Source organism: Carassius auratus, chromosome 32 (genome assembly GCF_003368295.1).
Source record: "Carassius auratus strain Wakin chromosome 32, ASM336829v1, whole genome shotgun sequence".
NCBI classification, from domain to species: Eukaryota; Metazoa; Chordata; class Actinopteri; order Cypriniformes; family Cyprinidae; genus Carassius; species Carassius auratus.
The window spans coordinates 13,702,464-13,723,146 of NC_039274.1; the positions used below are offsets into that span (position 1 = coordinate 13,702,464).

General features: G+C 36.9%; 1 protein-coding gene across 2 annotated transcripts; it reads left to right on the plus strand.

The window, feature by feature from the left end:
- The first annotated feature begins 154 nt into the window (after window positions 1-154).
- Window positions 155-18,697, plus strand: LOC113051631 (tyrosine-protein phosphatase non-receptor type 5-like). 2 transcript variants are annotated; one of them, XM_026215534.1, is made up of 15 exons: window positions 156-542; window positions 2,514-2,628; window positions 2,720-2,785; window positions 6,914-7,111; window positions 9,544-9,654; window positions 9,765-9,842; window positions 10,031-10,266; window positions 10,677-10,863; window positions 10,956-11,040; window positions 11,150-11,229; window positions 11,681-11,818; window positions 12,591-12,701; window positions 14,330-14,490; window positions 14,579-14,692; window positions 14,927-18,697. In XM_026215534.1, the coding sequence occupies exons 4-15, from the start codon at window positions 6,944-6,946 to the stop codon at window positions 15,018-15,020; spliced, it is 1,563 nt and encodes a 520-aa protein (XP_026071319.1). In that variant the 5' UTR covers window positions 156-542; window positions 2,514-2,628; window positions 2,720-2,785; window positions 6,914-6,943; the 3' UTR covers window positions 15,021-18,697. The 2 variants fall into 2 exon arrangements, with proteins under 2 accessions (XP_026071320.1, XP_026071319.1); XM_026215535.1 differs by lacking the exons at window positions 2,514-2,628; window positions 2,720-2,785 and having other exon boundaries at window positions 155-542.
- Window positions 18,698-20,683: the final 1,986 nt, after the last annotated feature.

Here is a 20,683-nt window from a genome sequence, read left to right on the forward strand (position 1 = left end):
CTCTCTTGTGCAAAACATCCAGCACGTTTTCATGTGCTTTCATTTGGTTTAGGAAAAGACGCAGTTGCTGTGGGTGCTGAGGGGACTGAATAGAAGAGGGCACTAAAGCGCATCCCTCAGCCCCGTTCTACCCTGAGATGCGTTGCCAAGGTTACACCTCTAGCTGCCACCTGAAGCGAAGCATCGCACCATCCGCCTCGCGAGAGACAATACCTCATAAATCAACACCTATTGAAAACCACACAAGAGGGATCTCACGAAACAAAAATATAGGCTACTCGGTAGAGAGAGACAGAGCATATTGAGACACGAGCGCGCTCACGCACGCACGCACGCACGCACGCACGCACTCAGACCCTCCTCATTAATGTGATTGTCAGTTCAGAGAGGCGGGCTCTTATGGAGGACTGCTCTTCGGCTCTGCAGCGTCTCCCGCTGCCTGCTCTTCCTCCGCGCGCGTCTCCGAGAGCGCTGTGATGTGAATATTAATGATGCTGCGCGAATCTCCGCGCTCATTTCCACAGCTTTCACCCATCTGAGAGGTAAGAGCGCATCCGTATTTCGCCGTATACGGTGCGGTGTGCATTATTATTCAGTGTCCATTTCATGCCGTGGAAGCGCGCGTCATGTTTTCTGAGGATGCTGAAGTGTTGTTCTCAATGAAGAGGCGAAGCGAGTCAATGAACGAGGTCTTTCAGTATGGTGCCTTTACGCATATTTATTCTGTCTGTTTCGTTCTTAAAAACAACCGCAGATTTGGTAGACTATGTGCTACTCTTGCTATCATAAGAAAACATTTGGCGGTCTTAGTTGGTGAACACAATGACTGGTGCTACATCGAAGTAAATGTTTTTTATGTTTATGGGGACGAAAAACAGATTTACTTTATGGGTATGTTTATAGCTATATATAGGAGGATAATTTTACATAACCTATGGGATGGGTTTTTGGGAGATGCATTTGTGATCCTTAAATGGCATTCAACAAGTGTAGAGTATCTAATTCTGCTTTGTGCCTGATATTCCCCAGATAGGCTGCCATCGTGTGTGTGTGTGTGTGTGTGTGTGTGTGTCTATCTGATTGCTCGACTGTGTGTGTGTGTCAGGGGAGGGGGGGGGGGGGCAAGCTTTGATTTGAATAATTCAGACTTTGGGTCTATGTAATGACTGTTAGAGCAGGAATTATTTTTTAGAAAAGGATGTTTGCTTCTAATCAGTGTATTAAGCCAATGAGACTATATCCGTCTGACTATTACAAGGGGAGGGAGACTGGTCCAAATAATCCTCTGGCCGTGATTTCAGTCTCTCTCGCTCTCTCTCGTTCTTTCTTTCCAGTCTGTGGCCCTGTGTTTGTCATTTCTTTCTCTGAAATGTATACAACCAGATGATCACATCAGCAATGCATTTCATAGGTGGAGAACGAGACAGAGAGGTGGGTTCTTTGGAAAACCATGCTCTTATTCTTGAAAATCAGAGATGGAGAGCAATATTGGGCTCAGTCTGCAGAACTTAAGCACACTGATTTAACTCATCCATAAATCATAATCCTCTCATACGAGCAAGCACAATGAAACACCGGCCTTATAGTGTAGGGCTGCTATTAAGCAGACAATCTCTCTCTCTCTCTCTCTCTCTCTCTCTCTCTCTCTCTCTCTCTCTCTCTCTCTCTCTCTTTTGCACTCTCTCATGCTGTTCTATTTAATCAAAACTATTTACATGGAAAAATCAGTATTTCCATTAGCTAATTCGTGTCTGTGAAAAAAAAAAATCCTTTATGGATAAACTTCTTTTGTATCCAAAATAAAAAATAAGGCCATGATGAACTGCTAACAGTTATTGTCAATCACTGTTTGTTTGTGTAGCGTGTATTCTGCCTCTCTCTTACAGTGCGGAGGCCGTGGAATATGTCTGTTTAGTTTATGCTGTTAATGTGTGTTTGTATGTATAGTTTTGGGTTAGCTAGCTATATATTAAAAGAGCTCAGTACAATGAATTTGCATCTCAGTGGAAACTGTGAAAAAAAAAAAGGATTTCATATTTGTTTCAAACACAAAAGGCAGGATATGCCTTTAAATGTTGCAGGAGCCAGATGGGAACTGTATTTCTCCTTTTTAGTCCACTATTGTGTCTGCTGCATTATCCCTTTGCGTGTCTGTGTGTGTGGGTGTTAGAGTGTGTATAACTGTGTGTGTGTGTGTGTGTGTGTGTAGAGGGGGTGTTGATTGTGGTTCTATATAAACCGTTTGCTGCTGAGTGTATTTGTTTCCATGGTTACCCCAATGCCAATGTAGATCACGTCATTGCCAGACCAGACCTCTGCAGCTATTGTTTACTGATCGTAGAGGAGAGGACTGAATGCGTTTTAGATACGTTCCTCACAGACCTTAAGTTCTTCCTTGTTTGTTGGTCTTTTGTCTAGCCTGTTGCTTATACTGCATTTAATTCCTGGATGTCTTGCTTGGATTCATCATCTCTCCTGCTGTATTTTGACCACCTGTCATTTTTCTGTGATAGACACACATGGAGGGCTATTTATTCAACACTGCTCAGTGATTCCTGTTGGTTGACTTGGCACGCAGTATCCTCTGCTTGTATCACCATCTGTAGTGCTCCGTACAGAGCTGCATGAGTAAGGATGATCTTCTACTGGTTTATATATTGACATTAAATGCAAGGCAAATAGTTCCTATTTTCCTAATTCTTCTTCTCACTACTCCTAGTTTGTTTTAGGTCCTGAGAGAGGCGTTTGTCACTGTCATGTGAGCCTAACTTTGCTTTTTTATACAGTAAGTCCTTCATTGTTTCTTTATGAAGTACAATATGTCTGTTCTTTCTTTCTCACAAAGAGAATACTTTGGATTGTGGTGTGGTTTATAAAATCCATGCAATAGTCTTTTTGTACCTATACACACAACACTAGCACAAAAGTGCTTTAAGTTCAACTTAACCAAATTTGTTTGAATAATTAAGATAAGTTTATAATATATTGAAATATAGTAAATCAACTATAAATAATAATAATAATAATAATAAACATATATTCATTTAGATAATAAGTTAATTATTGTTAATATAGTTCAGTAAGAAAGGAAGTGAAGTTATAACTTTAAAATCTTGTTTTACACTTATGAAAATATATCTTTTTTATTTACATAAATTCAGTTATTAAATATTAAAGGGGTCATATGATGCTTTTTTTAAAGATCATTAGTTTGTGTATTTGGTGTAACAGAATCTGTTGACATGCTTTAATATACAAAAAACACATTATTTTTCAAATACTGTACATTATTGTAGGTCCTCTATGCCCCGCCTCTCTCAAACGTGTTATTTTCTACAAAGTTCCTCCATCCGACAAGCGCAGTCTGCTCTGATTGGCCAACTGACCCCGTGCATTGTGATTGGCCGAACACCGCAAGCATTCGTCAGAAATGTAACACCCCTTTCCATAATCGCAAGCTTCATCTTTCAAAATAAATGTAAAGAGAGTTAATAATGTCCTTAGTTTTACCATCAGTTCAAGCCTGAAAGGGGAACAGAGTCACATGACAGACACAGTGATGAAGCTTGTATGTGTTTGCAGTAAACAAGCCACAGACTGTTAAAACAGATGACTCCACTGTGATCGTCTCTCTCTCTCTCTCTCTCTCTCTCTCTCTCTCTCTCTCTCTCCTACACACATACACGCGAAGTGCAAAACTCCGCATTTGAACAGTAAATAGCAAATACTTAAATTAATAACAAAACATACTTACAGCTGATTCAGAAGCGGCAGATTATCATAGCAAAGTCAGACTGACCTCCTCTCCTAGTGTCACGAAACAGTCGTCCATAAAATGTGTTGCTGTTCTGTTGTAAGTAATTTTAAAGATTCCTAAATGCATCTAATTCTGGAAGGCCAAATAAAGTTATTTTGGTTTCGCCTAGATACACACATCATCTCCCTGACATGACTGCTTCAACACTAACTGCAGTTACTGAAACCACGCCTTCTTTCTTTGCATGAAAATTTGGGCAGCATTATGCAAATATTTGATTTATATGATATAGACGTGAGGGCGTGTTTGAATGATCCATTTGGGGGGGGGGGGGTGGCAGAGTCTTCTCTTTGGATTTGAGACATTAGTCTTTGCAACTATACAGATCTTCTTTATTCACCAGGAGCTTTAAACATTTCAAAGAGAAATGAAAAATTTAAATCGCATCATATAACCCCTTTAAGTTCAAATTATTTTTATATACACTGCCATTCAAAAGTTTAGGGTTAGTTAAAAAAAAAAAATCTTACAGACCTAAATTTTTTTATTTATTCTATGTATTTACTATCATTGACAAATGAATACAGGTTGTAATTTTAAATTCTGATTAGTGGTCGACCGATATGTGTTTTTTGACAGCTAATCCCGATATCTTGCAAAGCGGTGGGGGGAGGGGGGGATTATGGGTGATAGCCGATATAAAGCCGATATTTTTATTATTATTATAATTTTATTATAATTAATATTTTATTATTAATATTATTAATATTTTATTGTTAATGTTATTAATATTGTATTATTAATATTTTATATAATTGAAATCATTTGACAATGGATTAAAAAATAATTGTGTAAAAGAAACATACTTATACTTTAGATGACAGTATTTTTCACAAATAAATTAATATTTAATAAAATTATAATATAAAAAAGTAAACACTGTAACCAACAGGGCACTCAGTATTCTGGGAAGTTTGTGTGCATTTATTTTTCAAATAAAGCCAGGGTAACCCTCATTTTACATACAGCACACAGGGAAAATTACATGAATATGACAGTGGGCAAATACATAAAGCGCAGCATCATTTGAATTCACGAGTTTAAATTATAGCATTCAATTCACATGGACCGACCTTCATACAGAGAACATGTGATCATGCTGGATACACATACACACTTCACAAAATCTCACAGCTGGATTCGACTAAGTTTGCAAGGTTTGTGAAATTAAATGTTCATTAGTTATTCAAAGATTTGTTTAAATTATACAAATATGTATTTGTTTAATGCTGACAGCAAACGGGAAAGTATTATAATGTTTGCCTTTCTATTACTAATAGGCCTGATATAAAATAAATCTTTATAATAATTTCTGTATACATTAATTCCTTTGTTTCTGATTATCAGACAGACTTCTATCTGTATTAGACCGAACAGTTAACAACAACAGTAAACAAGAAGGAGAGTGTGAGCACTGTATGATCATGCGCTGCTGCTCTCAGCGGCGTCAAAATAAAAGTCCCACCTCGAACACATCAGCCAACAGAAAAACTTATAGACTGATGCCGATATTTGAAAAATGCCAAATATCGGCCAGATATATCGGCCTTGGCGATATATCCGTTGACCACTAATTCTGATGTTTTAGTCTATAAAAAGTGAAGACAGCAAAACGTGAGGATAAATGAAAACACATTTTTACTGAGATTATTTAATTATTTGTGGAGAGTAGAGGACACCAATGTTGTCAAATAATTTAAAAACAAAAAATATAGTTTCCCTTTCTAAATATTCAGATACCTGCCTGCAAAGGCTGTTCTTTCTTCATCTTTCCCTGTTATACAGTTTGTGGCTGGGAACTGAATGCTGATTGAGCAAGTGGCATGAGATGATTATGCTTAGGTTTGATGAAAGACAATCTGCGAAGGGTGTGTACTTGTATGTGTGTGCGTGCGTGTGTGTGTGTGTGTGTGTGTGTTTGTGTGTGTGTGCATCTTTCAACTGAGCGATCTCTTCTCTTTATAGCTCATTCTGACAATTCAAGAGCATCCAGCTGCAGCATGAATAGAGCACAGGAATAAATAAATTAATAATATTCATCACAGAAGATAGGTAAAAGAAGGAGGATAAGATGGATAGAGAATGGATGGAAGAAGACCAGTCGCAGATGAGGGTCAGACGTATGAAAAGAGAGGGAGAAGAGATGTGATGAGTTGAGGGTCAGAAAGAGAGAGAAAGGAGTGAAAGAAAGGGGGATGGGTGTGTTTGTTGCTGAAGTGACTGTTTTTCTTGTAAATGCAGCCTCAGTGTGTGTGTGTGTGTGTGTGTGTGTGTGCGTGTGTGTGTGTGTGTGTGTGTGTGTGTGTGTGTGTGTGTGTGTGTACGTGTGCGTGTGTGTGTGTGTGTGTGTGTGTGTGTGTGTGTGTGTGTGTGTGTGGAGTATTGATCAGAGTGATCCACTCCAGCAGTGAATGTTGACTCCGCACTAAAGGTGACACACAGCCTTTTCCTTCTGTCTGTCAGTGCACAGTGATGTGTTTCAATATTGAACACATTTTGTCATAAGCATTTCTGCTGTGAAAAAAAGAAAGAAAGTGATAAGAATGTGATCAGCTGTAATTCAAATGATGGGGGATATTTCAGTATCGACTTCAGCTCGTGCCTCAGCATGCGTTAAAACCTGATAAAAGAAAATGATTCCATATGGTCAATGGTTCCCATTTAATGAATAAAGAATAAAACAGTAGACTAACAGTAATCATGCAAAATTAGATGGTGAATGTAATGCAGTTAGAATAACATTACTCACTGCCGCTCAAACCTCAAATCTTTTCTTAATGCTAATCATTATGGATCTTGTGATACAGTTCACACTGTATATGGCATAACACCCCATGTTAGCGTAATGTCCGCAGCACTGTCTCATTTGCATAGTCCACCTCTAAATGTGTCATTCCTCCCACAGCAATGCCATGAATTATGAGACTACTGCAGAAGCTGTAGTGTACTACTCTGTGATTACATTCAGCTGCATTGCTGCTTGCTGCTGTTTGCTCTAAATAAGATGTACATTTTGTTTTTGTTGTATATTTTTACACACATTTTATTATCTTCTGCCTCTAGTAGAAAACATGGTTTTCTCTGTGTCTATTTCAGCTGTTTAAAGACAGGACATTTTAAGACAGTATGGCAGAAGCCCCTGTTGGAGAGGACGCACCCAAAGAGCAGGAGGATGCCACCCCACTTACAGATGATCCCCTGCCAGAGGTTGGGATCGCTCTATGGGAAAGAATATTGAAAGCAAGTGTTACAGCCAGTGCTTTCCTCCTGCTGTACACACTGTCTCAACTCACAGTGAGTTTATGCACATTTCTCAAATAATAAGCAAATAACAAATAAAAAGGCGAGACACTGCAGGTGAATAGGGCAAAAAAAAATAACTAATAGTTATCACCTTACTTACCCAGTTGATTGATTACATTGATTATTGCAAACATTTTTTGTATTACAAGTTTTCAAAAATGTTATGTTTAGATATGCAAATGAGGCATTATTTAATGAAATATGTGCTAATTTGCATAAATGTCTAGTACAAAAATCTGAACACTAGATGAAGTTTGTTTAATTTTTTTGACATATTAGAGTCAAATGTTTTTACAGAGGTGTAAAAAGGTTAATGTTTTTTGTCACTCCATAATTCAGAAAATACTTTGAACAGCCAGAAAACAATATATTTTCACAATTTTGGGGGGAATAAAATGTTGTATATAATCAAGGAAAATATATATGAACAAATCCCTCTGTAAAAACCTTCAGAATATAGACAGGAATAAAAATGTCAAGTTTGGTGTGTGTAAGTGCTACTCAAGTGGAGATTTATGGCTCAGTGTTGAAAAAAACAAACTCATTTTGAGAAAACGGCCTTTAAAAATATGTATTGTAATTGAAATCTATTGACACAAACAGATAAAGTGCTATAAAAGAAACACTTAACAGTTTCTTTTGGATGTTTTCCTTCCACTAGTTTGAAAAAGCACTTTATGAAAAACCAAAAATCCCCAAATCTCAAAATTGACAGGTGCTTGAAAAAACAGTGTTTTTGCCTGCAGTGTCTCACCTTAACACATATATATCTCTTTATGCAGATGTGCACACCATTAACTATTTATTGATTTTTATGGCTGTATGTGTGAGTGTGTTTCACTTGTGTTCTGGTTTTGTATAAAAGTGGCAATTTTTGGCCTTTTGCTGATTAAGCATTTTTAATCAGAATTAAGGAGTTGATCATTTTGTTGTGTAGCTAAATAATTTTTCTATTAAATTTTTTTAATCATGAAAGTTATACATGTTTAATGAAGGTTTTTGTCAAGTAAATTGACAATAAAACCATTGTTATGGTGTGTTTGAAAATCTGTGTGCTTATTTGTCTTTGTGTCTGAATGTGTTTGTGCATATAAGTATAGAAAAAAAACTGTCTGTTCTGGGGTCTGCTGTGGTTGACCCTACAGTCAATAACTGCACCGCATGCCTTCCTGTCTGACAAACCAGCTAACTTATATACCAAGACTTATATATACACATAAACTACCATTCAAAAGTTTGGGGTCAGTGCTTTATTTTTTTCAAAGAAATTAATACTTTTATTCAGCAAGGATACATAAACTTGATCAAGTGACAATAAAGTTATTTAATGTTACAAAATGTTTCTATTTAAAATAAATGCTGTTAATTTGAACTTGCTAATCATCAAAGAACCCTGAAAAAAATATATCATGGTTTCCAAAAAAAAAAAAAATTTTATTATTATTATTATTATTATTATTATTATTTACAGCAAATCAGCATATAAGAATGATTTCTGAAAAATCATGTGACTGTAGACTGGAGTAATGGCTGATGATAATTAATCTTCGCCATCATTGGAATAAATTACATTTTAAATTATATGAAAATATAAAAAAATATTTTAAATTGTAATAATATTTCACAATAGTTTCTGATTTTTTTAAATTCAATAAATGCAACCTTGATGAGCTTAAATATTGCACTTGATATAACGCAGTGCCTGAAAATAGTCCCCATTTAGTTTGTGTAGTTGCAGCAATAGCAGAGTTGCTGTGGACTATTTTCAGGCGCTGCGTGATATCACTGCATCTGCTGCACCCATGGCATGGCAGCAAAGTTCCTTGATTATTACGCCGGAATGAGAGTATAGTTTCTAGCAATATCGACCCAGAAAATCCAAAATTTTCAATTTTCCGTCCGTCTAAGTACATGATGTAACTACAAAAGTGTCAAGTTTTAAAATAGGAAAAATATAGAAACTCTTTGGTCATTTTTGAGCGAGATGCTAACGGTCTAATCCGATTCAATGATCTATGCTAAGCTAAGCTAAACGTGCTGCCGCCAGACCCGGAGTTCGGCTGAATGGATTCGAAAATGGTAAAACTCAATTGTTTAACTCTAGGGGAGTTGAAAAATGAGCGTATAAAAAAAAAATATTCAAAAAGTGTTCCTTTAGGATACTTAACAAAACTCAAATACAATAAATACATTTTAAAAAACTTGCCCATTCCAAACTTTTGAATGGTAGTGTATTTGCAAAACAATAATCATTTATTCATTTATTAATTAAACTTGTGGCAAAATACCAAAACACATTTAGTGATTCATATCCAGTGTCTCATATCTTTCGTTGCCATTCCTAGTTGTTGATATGTAAGTCACTGTTGTCTCTTGAAGGGTTTGTGTGTGATATAGTAAGTGTGTATTGTTGGTGTGTTCAGGGTTTGTGGGTCCTTTACATGCTGAATGGATACCAGGCTTTTCCAGCAGCACATAAAGTTTTGGATCTCCTTCAGTACCTTCTCTCCACCAGTGATGCCTACGGTCAACAGGTGATGGCGCTAGAGCTGAAATATCTTCTCTGTCAGAACAAAGTGAAAAACTCTGATGAGAAAGAGAATTTAAAAGGGATTCAATATCATATGTGGTTGATCGTCTGCAGATGGAGATATGGAGGGTGGATAGCTTGTTGCCCCTCATAGCCACACTCTTCTTAGGTGTAGTCATCCTTGGTACTGGAGTGAGTATGTTTCTTTATGTTATCGCCTCTTTGTTACTCAGAGCTTTAGTTTAGCCTGTTTATACAATAACTTGATTTCCGTCAAACTGCATTACAGCATGTGCTCAGTTCAAAGTGTTGCCACAGCTTATTTAAAAAGAGCATGCACTCATTCCTTTGTGTAAAGCTTGAACTTGCTGTCACAACAGACACTGTTCTGCATTAAAACCCTGGTGCCTGGCAACCCGTCTTGCTTCCCTGACGACCGTCGTCAGTCCATGAGCAGGCAGCCCTCCTTTACATATTCAGAATGGACAGATGCTAAGCAGGATTTCTACGAGCTGGATGCTGTTCCGGAGACCCCCGTGTTTGACTGCTTTATGGACATGAAGACCGAGGCTGACCCTGTCACTCTCTCTGTCAAACCTGTGGGCTTGCAGGAAAGGTGAGACAATGCTTTGCATTTGATGTGTTTTACATCTTATAAATAATTTGTTGTTGTTGTTTGCTTTTAGACTATTCTATGATGGTTTTGAGAGTTCCATTTAGTGTTTAATGTAACAGTGTGCGCAATCTTTTAATGAGGTAAGAATCATAAATATAGTGGTGATGACGGAAAGGCTAACCACTTTTGTCATAATTAAACATTCAAAAGCAATTGTTAAATATATTTATAAGCATCTTTAAATAAATATTTTAACTACAGAAGAATTCCCTTTTCATTTAGTCAGAATGTCATATTCTAAAGTGTGTAAAACAGAAACTAAAAAAAAACAACAAAAAAACTCTGAAATGCATTTGAAATCACATTGTTTTACTTTGGGGACATCACACGAACTCTGTTGTGATTTTCAGGAGAGGTTCTAACGTGTCGCTGACGTTGGACATGTGCACCCCTGGTACTACAGAGCCCTATGGAGCGCTGCTGTCCCCTAGAGAGCAGAGCGCACAGGAGTACCTGCAGAACGCATCCAACCTGCTCACCCCCGAGCAGCTGCACAAGCGCGCACTGGACGACGCTACACTGCAGGCCGAGTTCTATGTGAGTATCACTCACAGTAACATCAATCTACTCTGTAAAACAGTGATTGTAACATGACAACACTCCTCATCTTGTGCATCTGGTGGAAACAGGAAACACCCATGAACTTTGTGGACCCAAAGGAATATAATTTTCCTGGCGTGGTGAGGAAGAATCGCTACAAAACCATACTACCAAGTGTGTAAAATACTCTGTATATAGTAAAATGTGGAAATGGCTAATGAGGTTTGTTACTATCGATGCTGCCATATATTTGTAATTGTAAGATCTAACCTTTAAATTGCAGACACACACAGCAGAGTTTGCTTACAAGCAAAAGAGGAAGGTGATTTTCTCAGCACCTACATCAACGCTAATTATTTGAAGGTGAGCGTGTGTGTTAGCATCAAATTATAATCTTATTTTGCTTGTCTATGAAGTATTTAAGCTGTTATGTGTTCATTTTTAATAAACTGAACAAATAAGTTCATGAGGAAACAACCAAATTTGTTAATCATTTAGCGTTGTCTAAATATTGTTTAAGTCTTGCAATATTTCGGTAAGATTCTGTCATTTGTCCTTTAAGTTAAGGTAATATCTATAAACGCTAACTTTTTTTATTTTAATTTTTTAGCTGAGTACAGCTTTTTTTTATGTCATAGCTTTTCAGATTTATTCTGAGATCACAAGCTGTTAGTTTTGGGCGACTAGACATTTTATGTAAGCATGTGAATGCTTTATTTATGATCACATAGAAGTGCAGTAGGCTGAAAAGTTAAGGCTCTCTAATCAGCCATAGAAGGTTCTTCTTTTGTTGATATTAGCTTTTTTCCTTTAGGGCTATGGAGGGAAAGAAAAGGCATACATCGCTACACAGGGTCCAACTGTAAACACAGTGGGGGATTTCTGGAAGATGGTTTGGCAGGAGCGCTGTCCCATTATTGTCATGATCACCAACATTGAAGAAAAAAATGAGGTCTGGATATATCCACACATCACGTCACATGATTTTGATCAGTCAGTGTTTCATGTTAAGCAATTAAACATCTTTGAGATTTTTTAAGCATTATTATGTATTATTTCTTTGATTATCAGGGTTATGCAAACTTGAATTAACAATAATTAGTTCTTGTCCAACGCACTATTGATACTGAGCACTAACTAAGGCTGGACATTAAATCACTCATTATATGCCCAAAAGCTAATTTGTAACTAAAGGTGTTTGCGAAAGCCAAAAAGTAAATAAAGATAAGGTTGAGGTGATTTTAACTCTTTACGTGCCTAGGTGAATTCGGTAACACTTTAGAATAAGGTTCCATTAGTTAATGTTAGTTAACTACTTTCATTAACATGAACTAAGCAAGAACAATCCTTCTACAGCATTTATAAGTCTTAGTTCATGTTAATTTCAACATTTAATAATGCATTAATTAAATCAAAAGTTGTGCTTGTTAACATTAGTTAATGCACTGTGAATTACCATGAACTAACAATGAATAACTGTATTTTCATTAACTAACATTAACGGAAATTAATATATACAGTAATAAATATATTATTCATTGTTTGTTCATGTTAATTAATACATGAACTAACATTAACTAATGGAACCTTATTCTAAAGTGTTACCGTGAATTCTAGCGAGTTATCAAGAATTATGAATGGAATCTGTCTGAATGGTTTAAAATGGGCTTAGCTGGACTGAATAAAAAAATATTAATTAAATAAAGTGTGTGTGTGTCCCACAGAAATGCACAGAATACTGGCCAGAGGACAGTGTCATCTGTGAAGGTATCGAGATCACTGTCAAACAGGTCATCCAGGCAGATGACTACAGTCTAAGGATTTTCACTGTGAAGGTTTGTTTCGTGTTTGAGTGTGTGTGTTCACACAAAGAGAGAAGACACGTTTTTACTGAGGAATAAGCTTGAGTTTGATGCATCCTGTGATTATGTAAAGGCGTTTATGTTGAAAGGTTTAATAAAAATAACTGATTTGGTTTTGTTTTTATTAGTATTTGGCAAAATGATACCAACTTAAAGAAGATAATTTTGTTGTATTTCAAAGTTGCTCCAAAGGCTATATCCTGGTCAATACAAAATGTGGGATATGTCATGTGTCATGTGACCATGCCCTGAGGGTACCCTAGCAGTTTGATGATAGTGCCACCTACAGGTCAATATTGCATTACAACATTGCAGTAACTTTGAATTTGTTTATAGCCCAGGAAAGACAAGACTGACTGACTGTATCAAATTTTGCAATCCTCTTTTAAAGTAGAATTCAGAGACAAAAAAAGGTGAAATCTGAGAATGCTGTGTTTAAAACCCATCACTTTTTAAAAGTCATTTCTACTTGTCAGGTCTAATTTCTTTTTTTTTCAGGTTTCTTTCATGTAGAGATTACAATACAGTATATCTAACTAATAACAAGACTAATATACACAGAAGAGTCTAATCTCCTAAATGTTTGTGTACAAAAGAAGAAAGATGAGAGGGACAGAAAGAGAGAAGTCTAGGTCGAGCGCAATTTTTTTTTTTTTTTTTTGCTTCTATGTTTTCTACTGTTTCCTCTGGAGGCATGGATGTCATGGCAACAAATATTCTTAGCAATGCAGTGTTTCACAAAAAATGTAGTTAATCACAAAATCTGTGTAAGATATCTTAAAGAGATATATCAAACTATGTGTATACATATGTTTCTGTGGGCATCATTTGGTCTGTGTATGTATATACACAAGAGCATGGCTAGACCCTTTACACTGGGGCACAAGCCCCAATAAAATATTACTAATGGTGGAGATTACCTTATACCAACCTGATTATCATTTCCCCTGATAAAATTTCATCAATTAGGTCGTGTGTATTTTCTGTGGGTTGTTTAGAATCAGAACTAGCCGTTTGCGAATGAATCGTTATTGATCTAATCAGTCAAATGGATTTGCAAAAAAATGTTTCATGATTTTTAATTGCAAAATTGATCATGATTCAGTTTAATTAATTTGAACAGTTCCCCAATACTGATGGAAGGCTAGAAACGATCCTGTGTATAAACACTATATGAGTCCTTTACAATTGTCGCTTGTCAGACTGTACTAACACACTCCCAGTTTTAAGCCATTTTATCTCATTAAAAATGGGCAAAGACATAGTTTTTACATCATCAATCCATGACGCGTCTAGTGATGGTGATGTATGTGGAGCAAGCTGTGTTTTTTCTGTCTTCCTAACGGTTCTTGATTTGGTGGTTGTCATAGGAGAAGCCACAGTGCAGAATTTGATCAGATTGCAATAGTCATCAACCCACCGTCAGCAAAAATGCCAAACTAGCAATCAAAAGTTACAGATTTTGGCTTAGGATCAGAAGAATCTCGTTGGATTTGCAAATTTGTCTCATATAGCCAAACTGTGTTCAGATTTGTGGAGTGTGAACACAGCTTTGATGAACTGCAAAGTGCATTTACATGTTGGTGACTGTTTGTGTGTAGAGTGAGGGTGAGGAGCGCACTCTCAGACAGTACTGGTACACATCCTGGCCAGATCAGAAAACTCCAGACAAGGCCCCGCCTCTTTTGGACTTGGTTGAGGAAGTGGAAGAAGCGAGGAAACAGGCTCCGCCCAACAGTGGCCCTGTCATTGTCCACTGCAGGTAACACACACTTTTGAAAAAAGCAGTTAAAGTGACAAAGTAAAAAGATCAAGCTAATATATTTAAACAGCGATTTCTCAACTCTTAGTGCAGGGATTGGACGCACTGGCTGTTTCATCGCTACCTCCATCTTGTGCCAGCAGCTAAGCAATGAAGGGGTGGTTGACATCCTGAAGACCACTAGCCAGCTACGCTTGGACAGGTAAAATATATAAATATACTGTACATTCTTTTTAACACGAGAGTTAGTTTGAGTACTGAGACAGCAGCAGAATGAATGTTAGCTGTTTGGCCTCAGTGGTATCCAGGCCAACCTGAAGTCATGGAGAAACATCCTTGCAAGACCATTAGGCTATTGTTAAGTGTGAAGTTGGACTCATGGATGCTATTAAGTACATTAACAGTTGGCCTCATGTTGTTGTTGTTGTGCTTTTAGAGGCGGCATGATCCAGACAGCGGAGCAGTATCAGTTTGTTCATCATGTACTCAGCCTGTATGAAAGACTGCTTCAGAAGACCTCAGAAGAGTAAAGCCTCCATGAGCGCACAACCTTCACATCCCTCCTCACAGAGCAGTTGATCTTCACCCGAACACATGGGGCTGGGACTGACCCTCAGTACCTAAAGTCTCATGTCTTCAAACACACCAGAAGTTTAGGTTGAATGCTATTTTAGGAGCAGACCCAACATTTGATTTTAGTCCAATCTCCAATACATAAACCCCACATTGGTACACCAATCAGTTATTAAATATACTTTTTCTTTATTCTTTGCCATAACAGTAACACAACAGAGATATACAGTAGCGGTAAGTTCTATCATACACAAGTACTGCCCACATAATAACACTCCGCAGACCATCAGTGCTCAAACATGACAATGTTTGGATGCGTGCATACTTCATATGCAGTGGTATGATGAACACAATAACAAGCGGACACCAAGGCCTCCATTAATGATGTAAATTTAACATTAGGTTTAGGGACCTCTTCGATTTCTGAGCCTACAAATACAGCAATCTTGCTTTTAATGCTAAGACATTTTTACAGGATTTATAACTCAGTGTTAAGATGAGATTTGTTGTAAAGTGTGAGTGTACATTTGTGTGCGTGTGAGAGACAGTGTCGCAGAAACAGAAGGAGAGAAACAGGTTATGTTTACTATGTGTTCAGTGATTATCAGACTTTAACTCCGGATGTGTGGTCGGTCGGTCTCTAGAAGAGGTTAGCCTACCACATTTAATACAAAATGGCCTTAATATGTGTCTTTCTGTTCGTACTGGGGTCTGTATGGTTGTGTGTCAATGTTGTCGGGCAGAGCTAAAGGCAGTGTGGTGTTACAGCCTGTCATCGTCTCATCTGGTAAGACTGAGAGCGAGACAGAGACTGATCTCCATACAGAATGATGTACATTTCCCCTCAGCATACCTTTGCCTTCTCGGTTTGTGTGTTGTCGGACGCTATATCATGTGAAACATTTTAGTTGGACTCTAGAAAGCATTGATGCTGCACCTCAAGGTTTTATGTATCAAAATGCCGAAACACTGTATCCAACTAATGTTAAATTTGTAAATCACAGCTTGTATCAATAGCTGAAATAATGACAATGGGACATATATAGTCGTGATGTTTTTTTTGTTGTTGACAATTTCGAAATTATTTTATGAGCTTGTTTTACTCTGGTTACATTGAACATTGTTTATATGTGGGTCTGCGTATCTGATTAGTTAAGATGTATAATCAGTATTTGCCCGAGTCGGCAGCTCGTACAGCTTTGCTGAGACTTGCAGTTTGCATGAGCAAGTACTTTTTGAACTTCTTTTTAATTATGAGCAAGGAAATGTTTCAGTTGCTAGCAGACATCTGTGTGTGATTTTGTGCAAATGCTACTGATGCTGTTGGAAATAAGCATCTTCAGTCGACGGTCCCACGTGATCCAGCTGGAAGTACCAATGCAAGTTCTTCTTAGACTTAGACAGCACTGCTACCACCCTTATTGTCTCCAGTTGTTCTTGAGCTAGTCATATGTCCTCAAATTGATGTTTCCTTCCAGGCAGCTCTGAGCTGAAATTAGGAAGTTTACAGAAGCTTGAAAGCACCTCCTTGTTACACAAAAGATTGTACTTTTTTTGCAAGTGTTGTTAGTCCAAGGCCTCATGATAGTTTGCCAGATATGAGAACGAGTTCCATTCACATGCTTTAATAGCTGCTGTTATAGTCTTGCAGAACTGCTTTCGTGTTTTAGTTGGTACTAAGTGAATTTTATTATTTGTTTTATTGAACTGACATATTAGTCCTATTTATTGAAAGAGTTTTGTCTGTTTTTGTGCTGTTTTCACACTGCCAAAGACTGTAGTGATTGGTCCATACCACAAAACCTGAACAATCCTAATTCTATATTTACACACTTTGAAAACTGAAGCTCTGACACCATCTTTTGGAATTGTGTACATGTAAGAAACCAGCATTTATATATTTTTAAAGTGAAAAATCTGAATTCCCACGGTAAAACCTGTTTTCTCGCTTACCCAGCCTTTTTCTTTGTACAGTTTATCTTTTCTTACATTGCATGTTAGTCTAGTATTTTGTGCCATTGTTTGCTGACACTGAATCTTCATTAAATAATTGCAAAATTATTAATTACAGTAAATTGCAAGTACTTCATAATTTGCCACAAACATTTAGTTTTATAGTTATTATTATTATTATTATTATTATTATTATTATACACACTAAGGATCAAAGGTTTGGAGTCGGTAAGATTTTTTTGTTTTTGAAAGAAGTCTCTTATGTTCAGCAAGGCTGCATTTATTTGATCAAAACTACAGAAAAAATGTATTCCAATGATGACAAAGCTGAATATTCAGCTTCATTACTCCAGTCTTCAGTGTCACACAATCCTTCAGAAATCACTCTAATAGGCTGAGTTGGTGCTAAAGTAACATTTATTATTATTAGCAATGTTGAAGTGTGTTGCACTGCTTGATATTGTTGTGGAAATCGAGATAGTTTTTTCAGGAATCTTTGGTGAATATAAAGTTCAAAATAACATTTATTTAAAATAGAAATCTTTTGTAACACTGTGAAAGTCTGTATTATCACTTTTGCTTTATTTTATTCTAACAGTTTTAGACATCATATGTGGGCACAGTTTTGTCTCTTAATGGGAAACTAGTGTACAACTGATCTTGTGAGTGAGTGAGAAAACAGGTTTTTACCTTTAAAGGAATGTAAACACAAGCTCTATTTACAGCATTTATGTCAATTATCACGGAAAATATTTTAGACTTATCACTGTGTTTTTCTTTTAAAAAACACAAAAATCCTAGTTTTGACAGAATCGCTTACTGACAATCTTCATTCACTTTCACACGCTACGTGTAAGTGTGGAGGCATAACCAGATGTTTATCTACCTAGAAATGTATTTTCTGAGGTAATCACTATAATGGCACAAATGCTGTGGACAGCGCCTAAATGTATTCAAAACCAGAACATTCCTACGAGGAATAATTTTTGAAATGTTGAACCAAATCTCTGTGTGTCTGTTACATGCTGTTTGTCACGCTGATGGCCGTAGACTGGTTTTATACATTTTCTGCCAGGACAACTTTGCTGAACATTTCCAAAGTCGTCAAACTTGTCATTTTCAGAACTATGCTGTTTTAGGTCAGTGAATGTAACCACTGTGAGGAAATTCTATTCTAATAAGATGAAGAGTGAAGCAGGCTGTTTGTGGCCTTAAAGAGATAGTTCACCCAAAAAGGAAAATTTTATGTTTATCTGCTTACCCCCAGGGCATCCAAAATGTAGGTGACTTTGTTTCTTCAGTAGAACACAAATTATGATTTTTAACTTCAGCCGGTGCAGTCTCTCAGTCGTACAATGGATGGCAATGGTAACAGGATCTATGAGAGTAAAAAAACAAACATGCACAGACAAATCCATATTAAACCCCGCGGCTCGTGATGATACATTGATGTGTAAAGACACAAAACGATCGGTCTGTGCAAGAAACTGGACATAATTTATATAGTTTTTATTTACCTCTGATTCACGCAATGTGCAAACTGTTAGAACTCTTGTGAACGCACTTCACAGCAGCAGGCACCTGAGGTATCTTCTTCTTCTTGCTTTATGGCGGATCGCAGACTTATAAGTGCATTACTGCCACCTATCTCTCAAATGGACCATTGACACTCCTAATTGAAATTGTAGATAGTGTCAATGGTCCATTTGAGAAGAAACAAAGTCACCTACATCTTGGATGCCATGGATGCCCATGCCATTCCAAACCTGTAAAAGCTTAGTTCGTCTTCAGAACACAATTTAAGATATTTTGGATGAAAACCGGGAGCCTTTGTGACAGTTTGTACTTGGTACAAAAAGTATTCTCATTGCTTCGTAATGTTATGGTTGAACCACTGATGACAGATGGACTATTCTGACGATGTCTTTCATACTTTTCTGGACTTTGACAGTGTAACTTACTTGGCAGTCTATGGGACAGTCACAAGCCTCCCAGTTTTCTTCCAAAATATCTTCAATTGTGTTCTGAAGACAAACAAAGGTTTTACTGGTTTGGAACGACGTGGGGGTAAGCGATTAGTAACAGAATTTTTATTTTGGGGTCGAGTATCCCTTGAATCACCAGTGATCACACAAATAAATCCGGTTTTCATTGGGTGTACCAATTTAATATTTTGATGCATCCACCAAACGCGAATCAGGGTCAAATAAAACGATTTTAAGTTAGAATAATTTGAATCAATGTTGTAGTTCACAGACTGAGAGAAGGGCCAAAATAGCAGTTTAGAGAAGTCATACCCCTCCCCCTGCTCACTACCCACTCACTCTCAGTCGGACCCCACGTCCTACAGAACACTCCATCTGTCGGGCTCGTCTGTGTTGCCAGAGAAGAGTAACAGACACACAGGCACCAGCAAACAAGTGTATCATTATATTATACACACAAATTAGATCCTGAGACAAACTAACACTGATTTTAATATATTTAAAAGAGAGTGTGCTGTTTTATGTTTAAATGGATACTGATGTAATCATCATGAACGACTCACTACCAGCATAGTATGTCTTTATGCACTACTGTACAAAGCTAAAACAAGCACAAAGATGAAATACTGATTTTATGAATGTGAATGCAGAGGCTTGTACCTCGGCTGTCTTAATTGCTCGTATATTTCAATGCCACCTGAGTATTTGACCTTTTACTTCTTCGTTTCACTCAAAATATTTTCTAGACTTTATTTTCAGGAAAACCAATAGTTGGTCTGTGTTTTGATATTTTATGCTTATTTATTGTCCTGTGATTTTGGTTGAAATGTTTAGCCCCAGCCCCTCAGTCTCAAAAAAAGAAGAGATGTTTTGTTTTCATTTTAATCCTGATCTATAGTGAAATAGATGTGGTTTAAAAAAATCAATTTGCCTCATTGCTTTCGTATTGTTCCTCTGCTGTTGAATCCAAATAGAATGTAACATGACTAAGTTTACAATATCATGGCTTGTATTATTGGTATAAGCTTTAATTTTTAAATAAAAATGCCTTTCTGTTAATCAGGACCATGGGGTGTTTGGACTTTGATTGACATGGAGACAAGGTGGCGTCTAGTTCAACCTGGTTTTGCCCAGTGATAATTTTAAACAAAAATTATATTTAATAGTGAGCTGTACATTGACCTGAAAGAAAGTAAAGCGAGATTATATTTTTGCTGACTTGGAATAGCTCCTGTAAATTTAGGCCTGCTGTAAAAAGTGACTACATCGAAATTAGAAGTGCAGTATACCATTTTTTATTTAATTATTTTTTAAGGAAAAAATAAAGAAGTAATAATTAAAGAGTAAAATAAATATTTAGTTTATAGGAAGTTTATATAAATTTGAAGTCTTTTGCATGCAGCTGCCTTTTCATAGCTTCCAATATCTTGGTTTCCCTGTCAGTCACCCAACCTGAATAATTGAATCTCTTTCTACTCAAATTAAAACAAGATATTTTGTTCATAGACATAAGCCTATAAATAAAAGCATGCATGCTAAATCACAGCACACCAGTGCAATCACAATTCTAAGCCTCCTGATACTGTTGAACATCTTTTTGGAGTAGTTATGTAGTGCTGTGAATGAGAGCATAAAATACATTTTGGGCAGGGCAAGCTGTACAACTACCTAAGACCAAATAA